The 16,380-nt window shown below is 35.5% G+C and overlaps 1 protein-coding gene across 2 annotated transcripts in view; it reads right to left on the reverse strand.

Annotated features, from left to right (window-relative positions):
- The window catches only part of adcy5 (adenylate cyclase 5), a 108,649-nt gene that overhangs the window by 48,682 nt on the left and 43,587 nt on the right, over window positions 1-16,380 (reverse strand). For both annotated transcript variants that reach the window (XM_051119227.1, XM_051119228.1), the window contains exon 2: window positions 60-209. In XM_051119227.1, the coding sequence (XP_050975184.1) occupies window positions 60-209 (150 nt within the window). The remainder of the gene's footprint in view (window positions 1-59; window positions 210-16,380) is intronic.

Genomic DNA, 16,380 nt, shown 5'->3' on the forward strand with positions numbered 1-16,380 from the left:
TTGAAATTAAATATGCTCTTCAGCCACAGGAGATCTTCTGATTTTTGGTGGACTCTCACCTGTTGCTGGTTTTCTCTCTGAGAGTGCAGACGGGCTTGAATACATTCTCTGGTTTCCTGGAAGGCTTGTCTCTGTGAGCCTTCTGCTGGGTAGTGTGTGCACACGCCAACTATATTAGTGCAGGAGAAGATCAGAACGTTGGACACAAGCTGTAAAAGAAAGCAGAACACAACATCAAACAATATGAAACATGACAGCGGAGCTCTTCCACCTTCAGGGACCCCAAACATTGATATTGATGACATACGAGTTGTTCCCTTAAAACCATAGTTCACTCAAAAACTCACATTCTGTCATAATCTACTTAATATAAACAACACTTTTTAGATTTCTCTCAAAATATTTGATTTTGTGTTTCACAAAAGTCATACAGGTTTAAAGCAACATAAGGGTGAGTAAATGATTTTTTATTTATGGTTCAACCATCCCTCCACGTGCCATTTTAAGAAGCCGCTTGTTGTAAAATTCATGATTTATGTTTTATTTTTAGTATGTTCAATCTCAGAGCACTCTAAAAAAAAGTTTCACTAGATTACGCTGACAATCACCTTGAGTAGTTTATCTATGATTTACTCAATGGAGTCTTGTGCAACCCTGGCATTGTGGGAGTTTCAAACTGTAATACATTTCTGCCAAACTATTTTTATGATTATTAAATTATTACAGTTTTATGACTCACAGGCCATTCCAGATGTAGATGATTTTGTTTCTTTATTGGAAAAGATTTGGAGAAATGTATCATTACATCACTTGCTCACCAGTGGATCGTCTGGAGTGAATGGGTGCCGTCAGAATGAGAGTCCAACTAGGCTGATAAAAACATCACAACAAACTACAAGTGGTCAGTAAAAAACAAATCTAAGTCATCTATCCACAATATTGCTTTCTCCAGTGAAAAACTCATCTTGTCTGAATTAGGAGAGAAATATGCACAGATCAAGTACAGTTTAAAAGCGAAAACAGTCAAAAGATTTTCAAAGTCAAAAGTTTTCACCTCACAAGATATTGATGGACTGGTTTCATGTGGATTACTTGTGGATTTTTTTTTAATCAGCTGTTTGGACTCTCATTCTGACGGCACCCATTCACCACAGAGGATCCATTGGTGAGCAAGTGATGTAATGCTAAATTTCTCCAAATCTGTTATGACATAGAAACAAACTCATCTACATATTGGATGGCCTGAGTACATTTTCAGCAAAACAGGCCCCAATGTTGTTTTTTTCCCCAACGTTTCTTAAATTACACTCGAGCTAACTACCAGCAAATTAACTGGAAACTGCAAGTCAGAAAATTTTAAATTCACACACAGACAAATCGATTTTCACATTGTTATGTCCAACATGAGTTTGTGGTTCCAATAAGAGAAAGCAAATCCAGGAAGTCTGCAAACTTAAAATAGAGCATATGATAAACACTAGCCAAATAACCTGAAGCTGTTCAGCATTAACACAGTTCAATTTATCTGGGTTAAAAAGGCCCTCCTCCCTCTCTTCCATAAGCGGGGTCAGGAACAGGGCGTCTTGACTCCTTCTAAACACTGGTATCAGGGGCAGTGAGACGCATTCCCATAATATCTTTGCTTGAGCTGGACTGAACTTCAGCGGACATATCTCTGGGATGACCTCAGGGTCCGAAACACAGCCGCACCAGACGCTTCACCCTAATATGGATTGTGTTAACATAACTTAGCTTTTTTGCCTTTATTTTGCTTAAACAGTTAGTAAAAAAATTGCATTATTTAGTGATTAGAATGAACAAATCATAGCCTAATTAAAAAAAATAAATAAATAAATAGTTATCTAATAATATATAGAATAGTTAACCAAAAAAACATGAAGCAAGCTTTAAAATGTTTCTGCTCTTCTGTTTTTATGACAACAGTAGTGAATTTTAATGAGACGAATACAGTCAACTTTCATCAAATGTGCTTTTGTGCCTAACGTCACAGAAAATGGAAAAAAAAAAAAAACTTTGGTTACTCAGAGTGGAGAAGAGCAATCAATAGCGATTAGTCTCCATGCGCTAAAAAACAAACCACCTGGACTTGGCCACCACACTAAAGGGAGCTTTACATAAAAGAAACTTTCATTAAAAAAAACTCCATACAATCGCTTTTTGTGAGAATCAGACCAAATTTAAGTCACTACAGAGTTATTTTCCCCTCCACTGGGGCTCAGATTTAAATATGGCCCAACACGCCATCTTTTACTTCACTGACGATAAAATGTCACTGTATGCGTCATCAACTAGAATATGCAGAATGGACAATAAGATTTTTGTTTATTTTTTTGTGTTATGGCAATAACTTTTTGAATTATGCACTATTTTGCCCAAACAAATTAAAGGGGTCCACTTTTACATGTTGTTTGAACATTAATGTGTGTTGGCAGTGTACGTACAAATCTACTCTATAATGATAAAAATCCATGGTTTTTAATTAATCTGTAATAATATTCCCTTTTTCAAATCGAGCCATTCTCGGATGCCTGTCGGTGTGCCGTCACACCAACAGAGGCCGCTCCCACGATAGTTTATTGACATGAGCGACATGACCAACTCCACTGTTTCAATGCCGGAGCAGGGATGTAAATTCCCTGTAATATCTCTGATTGAGCGATTGAGTTGCTGGATGTAATAATGAACATAGTGGTCGTCATTTACTCCCAACATCTGAGGTGCAGTGGATTAGTTTGATTGTGAATGGAATGCACCTCCCGATCTACATAAATGTGTCTATGTTCGTGCAAATCATTCATGATCCAGCTTCACCTACAGCAGAAGTGAGTGTAAGGTTTTTTTTTTATTAATCTCTGCAATCACCTTTCCTAATAACATGCTAGTTAGCAAGTTTAGCGGCTAAACACGGCTAAAGTAAACAGGCTCGTCACTCCACAGAGAGAAGAGAGGGGCGGGGCGAGCAGAGCAGGGCATCCGATGACCCCTTTAAAAATAAAACACCAAATGCTAGAATCAATCATTTTTAATGCTACAAGATTTTATGTGCTAAAGATCACATCAAACGGTATCAAATTATTGTACTTAATAATCAACTTTAAATGAGCTTTACATGGCTGCAACAGAAATCTAAAATTAAAATGAATATACATCATTTTAAATACCCAGCATCATCTAGTAATAGGGCTGTCAAACGATTAATTAACACATACATGTTTATATTAAAGGAAAAAATATGTTAGATTTACACATATAATATTTCCATATAATCTCAATTATAAACACATATAAATATATATACATACTTTTTTTAAAATATGTTAGTGCTGGGCAATGATTAACCGAGATTAATCACATCCAAAATAAATGTTTTTGTGTACATAAAATATGCGTGTACTTTGTATATTTATTATGTATATATAAATACACACACACGTTTATATTAAGGAAAAATATGCTAGATTTACATATATAATATTTATATATAATCTAAATTGTATACAAGTACAGATATATATCCACATATAAATATTTTTTAAATATATTAGTGCTGGGAAATGATTAATCATGATTAATCGTAATTAATCGCATCCAAAGTTTTTGTGTAAATAATATATGTGTACTGTGTATATTTATTATGTAAATATAAACACACACACACACATGTATATATTTAAGAAAAATATGTTATGTTTGAATATAATATGATTTATATGAATAATACAAATAATATAAATGTATACATGCAAATACATGTAAATATATACTGTATGTTTGTGACTTCATATATGCATCACAATTCTACACAGTACACACACATATATTACACAAACAAAAACGTTTATTTTGGATGTGATTAATCGTGATTAATCATTGCCCAGCACTAAAATATACAGACGGATTTGTGTGTATTTATATAATAAATATACAAAGTACGCACATATACGGTACAATGTTATAAAAAAACTTTTATTTTGCTCATTACTCATTAAAGAATTATAGTAATTATAGTGAGTTAAAAGTGACATGATTTAAATTTTTTGGTAAACCACCTTTCTGTGGCTACCACCCTCCAGTAAAGAAATGCAGGAGTCACAAGAGAACTCATGACAAAGACAGGGAACCGAATAGGGACTGAAAGCAAAGTGTGAGAAAAGACAGGTTGGTTGTGTCACACATCCAAATAAACGCATTTACACCTCCATTTCTTACATGCATGCTCATACCTCAGCGACTGCAGCATCAAGGCTAAGGGAGTCTATCACGAAGAATTGAGACTGGCCCTGAAAGTCATTTCATTTCAGCTTAGTTAAGTTCTGCTGATTGAATATGCGATATCAGGCTACAACATTATCTGGGAGCAGCAGCTGCGGTGTTGTGTGTCTGCTGCATAGAGCGCAGGAGCTTTGGGCCAGCTGTGCATTAACTCAAACAGTGCCATGGAAACACACATACGCGCTGCAATGCAAATATTCCCAAGCAATAATCCTCTCTATTAATACACTCCAGAATGTCCTTTTTAGGAAGTCGGTGGAATACCTCTGTCACCGAGTAGGAGGGAATACATAATAGTGCTTCTTCGCAGCCGCAGGAATGCGGGGGATCCGACTGCTATCAGAGCAGGGGGGCGGGAAAAAATTGACGCACTCTTTTGTTTTTAAGAGATTAATATATGCATCACACTTCTCTAATCAGCCTTTTGTGCATCATCTCATGTGTTATTCACAATGACTGCTAATTCAACCTGCCACCTTGACAGACATAGCTATATTCTGCATTTGTTTGATATGAGTCGAGCAGGCAGAGGATGGGTCAGTCGTAGGTCCTCAGGGAAGCCAATCACTCACTCTCTGTCAAGACCAGCCAGTGCAGCAAACCCACTGATGCCAGATGCAAACCCTATGAATTAAAACAGCTGGCTGCTGTCTTATAGCCAGGAATCTGAAATGGTGGTCTTGCAGAGCAGTGTGAACAAGATAAGCAAAGGTTCAAAATACTTGGGTGATGTTATGAAACATGTTTTGATTATTTTACTTGGTCTCAAATTTGACTTTTGGTTTTACGTTTACGCCTGCTTAGAGAATTAAAAACCACCTGACTTTTAAAGGGATAGTTCACCCACAAATTAACATTCTGTCATTAATGACTCACCCTCATGTCATTCCAAACCTGTAAGACCTTCATTCATCTTCAGAACACAAATTAAGATGTTTTCGATGAAATCCGAGAGCTATTCTGACTCATAGACGGCAACAGAACTGACATGTTCAAGGCCTAGAAAAATATTTTTAAAATAATCAGTGGTTCAACTGTAATTATATAAAGCTACAAGAATACTTTTTGTGTGCAAAGAAAACAAAAATATCAAATTTATTCAACAATTTCATCTCTTGCATGTAAGTCTTTTAAGCATGCGTCGTGGTACTCTCATGAAGGCACGTTGAAGGCAAAAGGAAAGAAATTTTTGGAATAAAGTCATTAGTTTAGTTTTCTTTCAAAAAGTATTCCCATAGCTTCATATCATAAAGGTTTAACCACTGATGTCACATGGACTATTTTAACAATGTTCTTACTACCTTTTTGGGTCTTGAATGTGTCAGTTGCGTTGTTGTCTATGCAAGGTCAGAAAACTCATTTTTTTCATTTCATCAAAAATATCTTAATCTGTGTTCAGAAAATGAATAAAGATCTTACGGGTTTGGAACGACATCAGGGTGAGTAATTAATGACAGAATGTGGAGAAAATACATGTGGAGAAAATAATATAAATATAATAATAATATAATATAATATAATATATATAAAATATAATAATAAAACTACACTACTTTTTCTGCAAAAAGTACGTGTTTAACATTAATAATAATTTCGAATTCAAAATGATAACTTATTGAACTTGGAAGCTTAAGTATAATTTATGTTTACCTCTTAGTTTATGGAACCTATTTGATTATGTTCACTGAAGCCACAGACCATTGTCTATTGTTAAACTAACACAATTACAAATTAAGTATTAAAGTCTTGAAGCTAGTTACTTTAAAATTCAGATTTTTTAATGCATAAAGTGTTTAAAGATTTTTTTTTAACCTATATATTTTGACATCCTTATCGCAATAACTTAATATGATCTAAAAAAAGAACTGTATTAAATCATAGTAGTTGTAGAATTTTATCACATCCATCTCTGTCTTTCACAGTAAAATTCAAAGGCAATGGCATTTTTAAAATGTTTTTAGTGAAAACTATATAGATAAATATATGGTATTGTTTTAATCAGAAAATATTAATGAATAACATTGTGCTCATACAGTGGAAAACTGACCTGATTTTATGATGAAAACGTACCTGCGGGAACTTTTCGCAAGATGCAAAATACATACCAATAAGTACATATCACTCCAGTTTCCAACAGAAATGAACACTAGAGGTGGTAAAACAGCAAGCACTTGTAATCATTTTCATACACAGTTATGATTACAGCTCCGTATGTTTCCCTTTCTAAATGTAACAAGCTTGCTTTGTTGCTCAGCCAGCACAGAAATACTTAGGATGCGGAATCCTTGGGTACGAACCCTGTTAAAAACATGACTCGCGATGAAAGAGCTAAAAGATGAGAGATTAAAAAACAAGATGAAACGGTATGCTTGCGATTGAGTTTTTACATCACATTCCCTTTAGTTCCTACTGTCGGGTTGGTTTAGGTGTAGTGCAGATAGTATGTTATTTTGAAAACGTCACGGAGCATTAGACTTATAGCGCCACTCAACAGACATTTCAAGTCAGAACTGCAGTGACACATACAAAACCAACATAACATAAAATGTATGTACATTCATCTGTTCCAGGGGAAAAAAAAAAAAAAAAAAAAAAAAAATCAAACACTCTTTTAGCACCACTCAGTGTACATTTCACATCAAATATGTTACAAAATGCACAAAGCGTTACATACTGTATTTCGCGTCTTGCGAAAAAGTTCCCACAGGTACGTTTTCGTCATGAGATCAGGTTGGAAAACTAATATATACTAGTTTATATATATTCTTTATATATAATTTAAATATAAAATATTAAAAAAAAGTTACATACATTTGGGGTTTGTGCTACATTTATACATAACGAATTTTCCACAAACCTCATTTACTTGATAGTAATCCACCTGCATGCCAGCTGCTGTACATAAAGCCAACAACAAGAACACACAAAAGCGCATGCCAAAACAAAAGATGGCTGAGATGCAAGCTTATGCTAGAATGCAAACTGTAGTATAAGCACAAAACACACTTTATGCATTTGAATTACTCATCAAAATATCATCCCTGTATTTGCTATTTACTCACAGCATGTCATGCACATAATAGGACATGCTCAGGAGAAAAGCACCCTTATAAGAACACAATCTGTGTAATGGATGATACTGGTATGCATTATTCTAGCAAGGTGAACAGTAATGGTGAAGTATTAGGTTCAAGCTGAACCTTGAGGTCCAACACACCTAATGGATAGCTCTGACAGCTCTGAGCTAGACTATGCTATTAAAGAAGAAAAAAACAATTGATAATGAACAAGGCTTGCTAGTGCATAAACTGCATAAAAGGATGTGCTGTACTCTTGTTGCAGCAAAAGGGTTATTGAAGTATTAAATATTTTTTCTAATTTGTTATTTTTGTTCATTAAATTTCTAATTAACACATCCAGTTCAGTGGCGCCACCATTTGTAGCTAACTACAAACTCCATTCCCCCTGAGTATGAGTATTTGTTACCGCCACAGTAACGCTATTGAACGTAAACACCCAATGGTTGACCAAGCATTCGCCTCTGTGTTTGCACTTGTTCACTTTGGCCTGTTTTTGGCCTTACTAAGAAATATGAGAATTCTGGCCTCAAATACAGCATGTTTTCTAAAGTCTAATATTGTAGTCAACATACCGCTGTGCCAGGAGAAGGTCTTCATGCATCTTTGATGAATATGGATTTAATAACAGACAACAGGCGCAGTGTGTTTATAAAGAGCGTGACCTGAACAATCAAACGCAGTCAACAACTCATTTTCTATGCAATATAGTCGTCAATCATGTGGGAGCAAAAGCAGGGATAGAGCTGTCTTGCCTGTTCCACAGGGCCGTGGAGAGGCATGGCTGGCTGAGCTGTCTGACTGTGTTCACAGAAGCGTACTGCCCCAGACGGCATGGACTGTAACTAGGGAACAGGCGCAGCAAAACATTATTTCAGAGAGATTAATGATTGCTGGCGGCACCATAAAAATCCCACCAAGCAAAATGTGCCAAAAGTCAATATTTGTCCAAACACGAGTCCCCCGTTTTCCCCTCTCCCTCCGCTTTCTGATAGTTCTGCTTTCGGTACCACTTCAAAAGAAAGGCTACATCTCATCTGACTAAAGGATTTCAGCCATTTAAGGCAATGAAGAGGTAAATTATCTTATCAGAAGTGTACTATTAAAAATAGCAGTGCTACTAGCTCAGCTTTTCAGACTACTACCGTTCAAATGTTTGGGTTTGGTAAGATTTCATTTTGAATCCCTTTAATCAGGAAGGATGCATTAAAAATTAAACAAAAGTAAAACCATTTACAAGAATAAACACGATTTAAATTCTAAATAAACACGGTTCTTTTGACACTTTTTTTTAATACAAAAAACTACAGTGGCATGCAAAAGTTTGGGAACCCCTTGCAGAATCTGTGAAAATGTGAATAATTTTAACAAAATAAGAGAGATTATACAAAATGCATGTTATTTTTTATTTAGTACTGTCCTGAGTAAGATATCTTACATAAAAGATGTTTACATATAGCTCACAAGGCAAAAAAATTTGCTGAAATTATTAAAATAACCCCCTTAAAAAGTTTGGGAACCCTCGGTTCTTAATGCTGTGTGGGGTTACCTGGATGATCTACGACTTTTTTTTGTTTTGTCATGGCTGTTCATGAGTCCCTTGTTTGTTCTGAACAGTTAAACTGAGCACTGTTCTTCAGAAAAATCCTCCAGGTCCTGCAGATTCTTTAGTTTTCCAGCATCTTTTGCATATTTGAACCGTTTCCAGCAGTGACTGTATGATTTTGAGATCCATCTTTTCACACGGAGGACAATTGAGGCACTTAAACACAGCTATTAAAAAAGGTTCAAACATTCACTGATGCTCCAGAAGGAAACGTGATGCACTGAAAACTTTTTGAATTTGAAGATCAAGGTAAATTGTACTTAATTTGTCTTCTGGGAAACATGGAAGTATCTTCTGTTGCTTCCAAAGGGCAGTACCAAATGGAAAAAAAAATTATATTTCAACAAAATAAGAAAAATTTGGACATCTTCATCCTGTTCAAAAGTTTTCACCCCCCAGCTCTTAATGCACCGTGTTTTCTTCTGGAGCATCAGTGAATGTTTGAACTTTTTTTTTTAATAGTTGTGTTTGAGTCCCTCAGTTGTCCTCAGTGTGAAAAGACAGATCTCAAAATCATAGTCACTACTGGAAAGGGTTCAAACATGCAAAAAGATGCTGGAAAACTGAAGAATCTGGTGGACCTGGAGGATTTTTCTGAAGAAGAGTGCTTAGTTCAACTGTTCAGAACAAACAAGGGACTCATGAACAACCATGACAAAAAAAAACATGGGTTCCCAAACTTTTGAAGGGGGTTATTTTAATCATTTCAGCTATTTTTGGTCTTGTGGACTATATGCAAACATCTTTTATCTAAAATGTCTTACTCATTACAGTATGACCTTTCTTATTTTGTTACAATCCATATTTTCACAGATTCTGCAAGGGGTTCCCAAACTTTCCCATGCCACTGTATTAGGCAGCAAAAGAAGTTTTCATTATTGATAACCATCATCTGAAACTGAATACTATATTAATTGGCTGCTTAAAAAAAAAAAAAAAAAAAAAAAAAAATCAATGCAATAAATTACATTTTAAAAATATTACAGTAGAAAACAGTTATTTTAAATTCAAAATATGACTGTTTTTACTGCATTTTTAATCAAATAAATGCAGCCTTGGTGAGCATATTCCATACACTGAAAAAAAATGTAACAACCCCAAACTTCTGAACAGCAGTGTAAGTTCATGAATCACTGAGCAGATAAATGATTCACTCATTTATTCAAGCTCCTGTATCTTTTTTGCAGTGAAATAAATAATTAATTGTTATATATTGTTTCTGCGTACTGCTGGGTGGTTTGATCAAAAATCGGTATCATGGTTCTTTTTAGGATTCTGGCAGTTTGATGGTTTATCACGATTTTTCCCTGACTGTGCCTTTATATTAATCAGAACGCATGAAACAGTTGCAGAACCACTGTATTTTAATCATGATCCAAACAAACATGCTGAAATTAAAAGCTTTTAAAATACTTAGGTAAAATATTTAAGTATGCTTTAAATTGATTGAAAGTGATGATAAAGATTTGTATTTTAGATAAATGCTGTTCTTCTGACTTTTTTATTCATCAAAGAAATCTCCTCACTTGTTTTTAACATAATAATAATAATGATAATAATAATAAATGTTTTTTGAGCAGCAAATCAGAATAATAGAATGATTTCTGAAGGATCATGTGACTGGAGTAATGATGCTAAAAAAATCAGCTTTGAAATCACAGGAATAAATGATCTTATAATCTTAAAATATATTAAATAGAAAACAGCTAGTTTAAATAGTAAAAATATTTCAGAATTTTACTGTTTTGCTGTACTCTGGATCAAATTAATGCAGGCTCGGTGAGCCTGAAGAGAATTCTTTAAAAAAAAAAAAAAAACAGAAAAAAAGCTTCTGACTGGAAGTGTAACTTGCATCAGTGTAGTTAACTGCTTTTTGTTGCTAAGTTTAAATTATGAGTAGCCTTTTCAGTTTCAAAGTCGTTTTCAATGCTTTCAAGTCAGGAAGAATTATTATTGCACTCATCTTACATAAAGAATATATACTGAAAAAAATCAGTGACTGGAGTATGAAGAATAAACCTTTGTCATTGAAAATAAGATAAAGAATCCTTGTCACCCGTTACGTCACCATTTCTCTCTCTTCCAGGAAATTTCTTTTGAACTCAGTCTTGTGTTCCCTTTCTCCATGACAGGAAGCTCATGTGACCTCTCACGATAGGAAGGTCATGACAGTAGCTAGCAGAACTCCCCAGAGTCAGCTCTAAAATACAATTATCTGCCTACAGGGCTTTATACAGATCACATAAAAAAAAGGTTTCGATAAAACATTGATAAAGACGACAATATGCTTGAGAATCATCCATGTCTTTTGTGATGTCTTTTTGAAGGACACTTCTCAGCACGGAGACCTTCAGAGTGCTCTCACACTAACACTGGTGTGATCCACGACAGGCCAGATTTTGAAAGGGTCCTAAATGTCACATTCTGAGTCACACCTTTGAAGAGAACCACTAGGCCTACTGACAAGAGAGAAAAAAAAAAATAGAAAGCATTTTCAATTTTTCATCCTCCACATCAAAACAAATAAAGCATACGCATACTCCAGATATAGCCACAGCAAACACCAGCCACATGCGGCTCTGGGCTTTGGCAATCCTTTGATGTCAGTAGTAAGGCTCTTAAATCCAATTTCCCTCCACATCATTCTGATGTAAGCAAGAGACAAACGTTAATACATAAAGAAGGTTTATCACCCAATCAATGCTATAGTGGGTAGATTTAAAATTAAGTGGCACGTCAGAATTATATAGAGTTTATAAATACATCAATCAAGTCAGATTACACTACATTCATACATTTGGGGTATAAGAATATTGTTTTTAAATGTTTTAAACTCACAAAGGCTGCCTTTGTTTAAACAAAGCTACAGTAAAAACATTGTGAAATCTTATTATAACTGTTTTCTACTTTAATATAAAGGCAATAACCTCAAATTTTAATTTGTAGAGATTACATACACCAAGCAAGCAATTTGTAAGAGATAAGGCAATCAGTCAGCTTCAGACCACTGCTAAAATATAACCTTGAACAAGCATACAGTAGAAGAGGCTTATCAGATACTTATGAATTTTGCATACAGAAAACTTTACAAGGGAAGTCATACATCCACTGGGAGAAAAAAGCTAGAGGTTTTCCAAGGACGCATTTTGCCATACAGAGCATAGCAGCTCTTGCGAACTTTTCCCTTATCTTAACAGAGAAGCGAAGGTGATGAGAATAGAAAGGATGCTTGTCTCTAGTGGATGAAGTCAATGTTTGCCGTTACTGTACTCCGTACATAAACAGAGATTATTAATTGATGCTACGCAGTCATAACAAAAGCACAACTTAGCTATGGGTCACAAATCAGATATGTAATTTAATGCATGGGTCAAATGAATTTTAAACATAGTTGCTTATAAGTAACTGGCCATATATTACCCACCCTACTTTTTGCAACCGATGGAGCACAAATTTCAAAGACTTGGTTGAAAACACTTCATAAACCACTCAGTCATGGTGCCTGTGGCCTAAAAGGTTAGGCCAGTTAACAAAGTTTTTTTTTTTTTTTTCATCATTCACCCATGATGTATGAGGCTCTTCAGTAGGACACACAAGGAGAAGTTGCAAGTGCATTTTTCCATACTATGAAAGTCAATGGGGATTAGGGCTGCACGATTATGACAAAAATCATAATTGTCAGTTATTCCCTTGAAATTGTAATTGCGATTATTAATTATGATTATCACAATTTACATTGAATGATGTTTTGAATAGCTTTATACCATTGCTTGAAGCAACTACATGCCACATTTTTATATATAGTTTCTTCTTTAAATATTAAAAAAAAAAAAAAGTTAAAACAATGAGGAAAAACTTAAGATAACCTGTGGGAAAAATACACATATACATATAAATACATATATATATATTTTTTGTGTAATTGTGCCTTTGAACGATTACATAATTGTGGCAATTGTAATTGTAATCACGATTAGAAACTTGATTAATTGTGCAGCCCTAATGGGGATGAATACTGTCAAGCTCCAAAAAAAAAAAAAAAAAAAAAAAAAAAACACAACTATAAAATGTAGCAAAGGGATGCACTGATATTAAAATTCTAATAATATAATAATCATAATAATACAGTACCGCCCACTATTGGCACCACTGGTAAATATAAGCAAAGGTGGCTGTGAAAATAAATCTGCATTATTTATCTTTTTGTACTTTCTTTTTGTACTTTCTTTTTGTAAGTTCTAAACCTCCATTTAAGTAAAGCTGTTGAAAGTGGGGGGAAACCACTGATCTATAATATACATTATATATAGATCAGTGGGGGAAACTCACATTATGAAATAAATGTTTTTTTCTAATGCATGTTGCCTGCCTTTATTGGCACCCCTAGAAATTCTTATGAGCAAAATATCTCTGAACTATATTCATTCATAGTTACATTTTGTAGCACACTAGGTTGCCTGAAATTTTTCAGCCATGACTTCCTGTTCCACAGGATTATAAATATGAGGAACACAAAGGCCAAATTCTCTTAATTTTCTATCACAAGGAGTAAAACCAAAGCATATATGATGTACAGAACAAGATTGTTGAGATTCACAAAATAGAAAGTGGCTGTAAGACAATAGCTAAAGTATTAAATCCCTATTTCCACCATCAGGGCAATAATTAAGAAGTTCTAATCAAGTAAAGATGTTACAAATCTGCCTGGAAGAGGACGTGTGTCTATATTGTCATAATGCACACTGAGGAGGACAGTTTGAGTGGCCAAAGACTCTCCAACGATCACAGCTGGAGAATTGCAGAGATTATTCGAATCCTGGGGTCAAAAAGCCTAAAAAAATATATACCTCAAACAGCCACTACATATCTGTGTTGTTTGAATGGGATTTAAGAAAAAAACTCCTGGCTCATCCAAAAACAAACTCCAGCATATTCAGTTGTCAGACACAACTGGAACTTCAAATGGGACTGACTTCTATGGTCAGATGAAACATGAAAAAAAGAGCTTTCTGTCAGCAAACCTACCAGATGGGTTTGGTGCAAACAGGGATAAAAAGTACCCATGCCCACGGTTAAATTTATTGCTGGATTTTAATGTTGTGGGCCTATTTTTCTGCCGAAGGTCCTGGACATCTTGTTCAGATACATGGCATTGTGGATCTATCAAATACCAACAAATAAAAAATCTAAACCTGACTGCCTCTGTAAGAAATCTTATAATGGACCATGTTTGGATCTTCCATCAAGACAATGATCCAAAACAAACATCAAAATAAACACAAAACTTTGTCACGGAGCACAAAATGAAGCTTCTGCCATGGCTGTCTCAGTTCCCTGACCTGAACCGACACCAGCATAAGGCTAAAAGCAGCCTAATGTTGTTAATTTGACTCAATTTGTTGTTTAATATGATAATTTAATAGAAACATTGTAAGATACTAATGCTTATATTTCCTTAGTTATTCAAAATGCAGCAACAGAAACGAGCAAAGAACATTTACATTATCAAACAACATAATTCACTGACTAGCCTAGCATAGTCTAGCATGAGTTTATGCACTTTAAAAAAACACTCCCGGTACCATAATTGAATACAATACAGTTACATCACTGTATGATGAACAAATCTTTTACCCCTTATTTACACTGCACATGTCTGTGGCGCGAAGTGGGGGCCTTCGTGGCCGTGGCCCCAAAACTAGTTACTGTGCCCCCTTTTCCATCTTCTCCCCTCCTTGCTGTACATGATTGATTTAGAAAGCGAAAGTGAAACCGAAAGAACAGTGCGCATAAGAACGTGATTGCATGCTTTTGCGAGCATCAGCAACTGCACGCAATCACAGATTGCATGCTTCCCATCCGAAACACCCCCTCCCGCTCAACGTGATTTGTGCACCCCCTAGAAATATAAATGCCCCCGATGGAAGGGCCCTGACGAAGGCTGTCCGATACGGCCACTCTAGTCAATGCTTGTGTTTATACCAGCCACCTCACAGCAAGTTTCTGTAGTGCCCCCGAAGCGGCTCTCTTGGCTGTATGAACTCACATTCTGACGGTACCCATTTACTGCAGAGTGACACAATGCTAAATTTCTCCAAATCTGTTCTGATCAAAGGAAAAAAAAAAAAACAACTCACATCTTAGATTAGCAAATTTTCATTTTTGGGTAAGCTACTCCTTTAAGACCCATCAGTCTGGCCTTTAGCACTGTCATTTGCTAGTGATTTCTTCAGTTGGAAAATCCAGGATGATCCCAATGATAATGGTTTTCCACTAGGGAATACAATTCTCTATGTCGACTGGAACAAACTGTTGCTAGGAGACGGCAACCGCGATCACACTATTAAACTCCGGTAAATGCGAGTCTTTAATGAATGTCATCACCCTCATAGTGATTAGCCTTATTCAAATGACTGTACTGCTCATTATGCTAAGGGTGGATGTTGTTTATAATCACAGTCTATGAAGTTATTTAACAAGTGCCTGGTTACATGCATTCATGAGGCATTTTTAAACCTCCTTAAAAATGGCTTGAATAGCCTTTTCATGGCTATGACACATGATGCTTGGAGAGATGCATCCAACAGCCTTTCCAATGCAGGTCATTTGAGGCTCGTCTACATAAAAAAAAGCCATTAGCGGTTTCTAAATGTCACAAACCAATCAAGCAATGTCCTCAAAATATAACAGTGTTTTCACACTAATGACTCCTCTGGCAAAGAACACACAGATCTGGCTGCTCTTGTTGTCAGGTGTATTACACCATCAGCCCCAAGAAACAACTGAGGAAGTGCTATAAAATGTTGTTGTATGATTTTACATCTTTCTAAAGCTCCTTTTTCACTTCAGGTGTTGTTAGCAGCTTCAAGTGTAGAGTTTAGTGATACATGGAGAGCAGTGACACATGATACCCAGAGGAAAACTGTCACACAGAGGTTCATAGCACAAGAAACAATGTTGAAAAGAAATGACGTGTCAGATAAGAGAGACATGCAAAATATACATTTCTGTGGGTCCCCAAAAGCTAGACTGAAAACCACCGATCTAGAAAAGACAAGCGAGATTACTTGGATGTTGCAGAATAATTTGCAATCTCCAACTGACCCTTCACTAGGATTTTGATTGACAGGTGATCTGACCAATCATAACAGCAAATCTGCCATTTTGTCCGACAAACAAACCAGACAGGAGAGCAGATTAAAGTCGGTGGACTTATGTCTTTTCTAGGTTGAAACAAGAAACTTCTGATGTTCATTCATGCTTATTTTGTGCTATAACTAGTAAAAAGGAAGAGATGATCGGTTCATGCACTGCTTAAACTGAGATGCTACAGCAATCTGTCACGAGACATTAAAGAGCCACAAAATGGTATTTATTGTTTGAATTTCTTACAAAATTACAAAA

This window comes from Labeo rohita, chromosome 9 (assembly GCF_022985175.1).
Source record: "Labeo rohita strain BAU-BD-2019 chromosome 9, IGBB_LRoh.1.0, whole genome shotgun sequence".
NCBI lineage: Eukaryota > Metazoa > Chordata > Actinopteri > Cypriniformes > Cyprinidae > Labeo > Labeo rohita.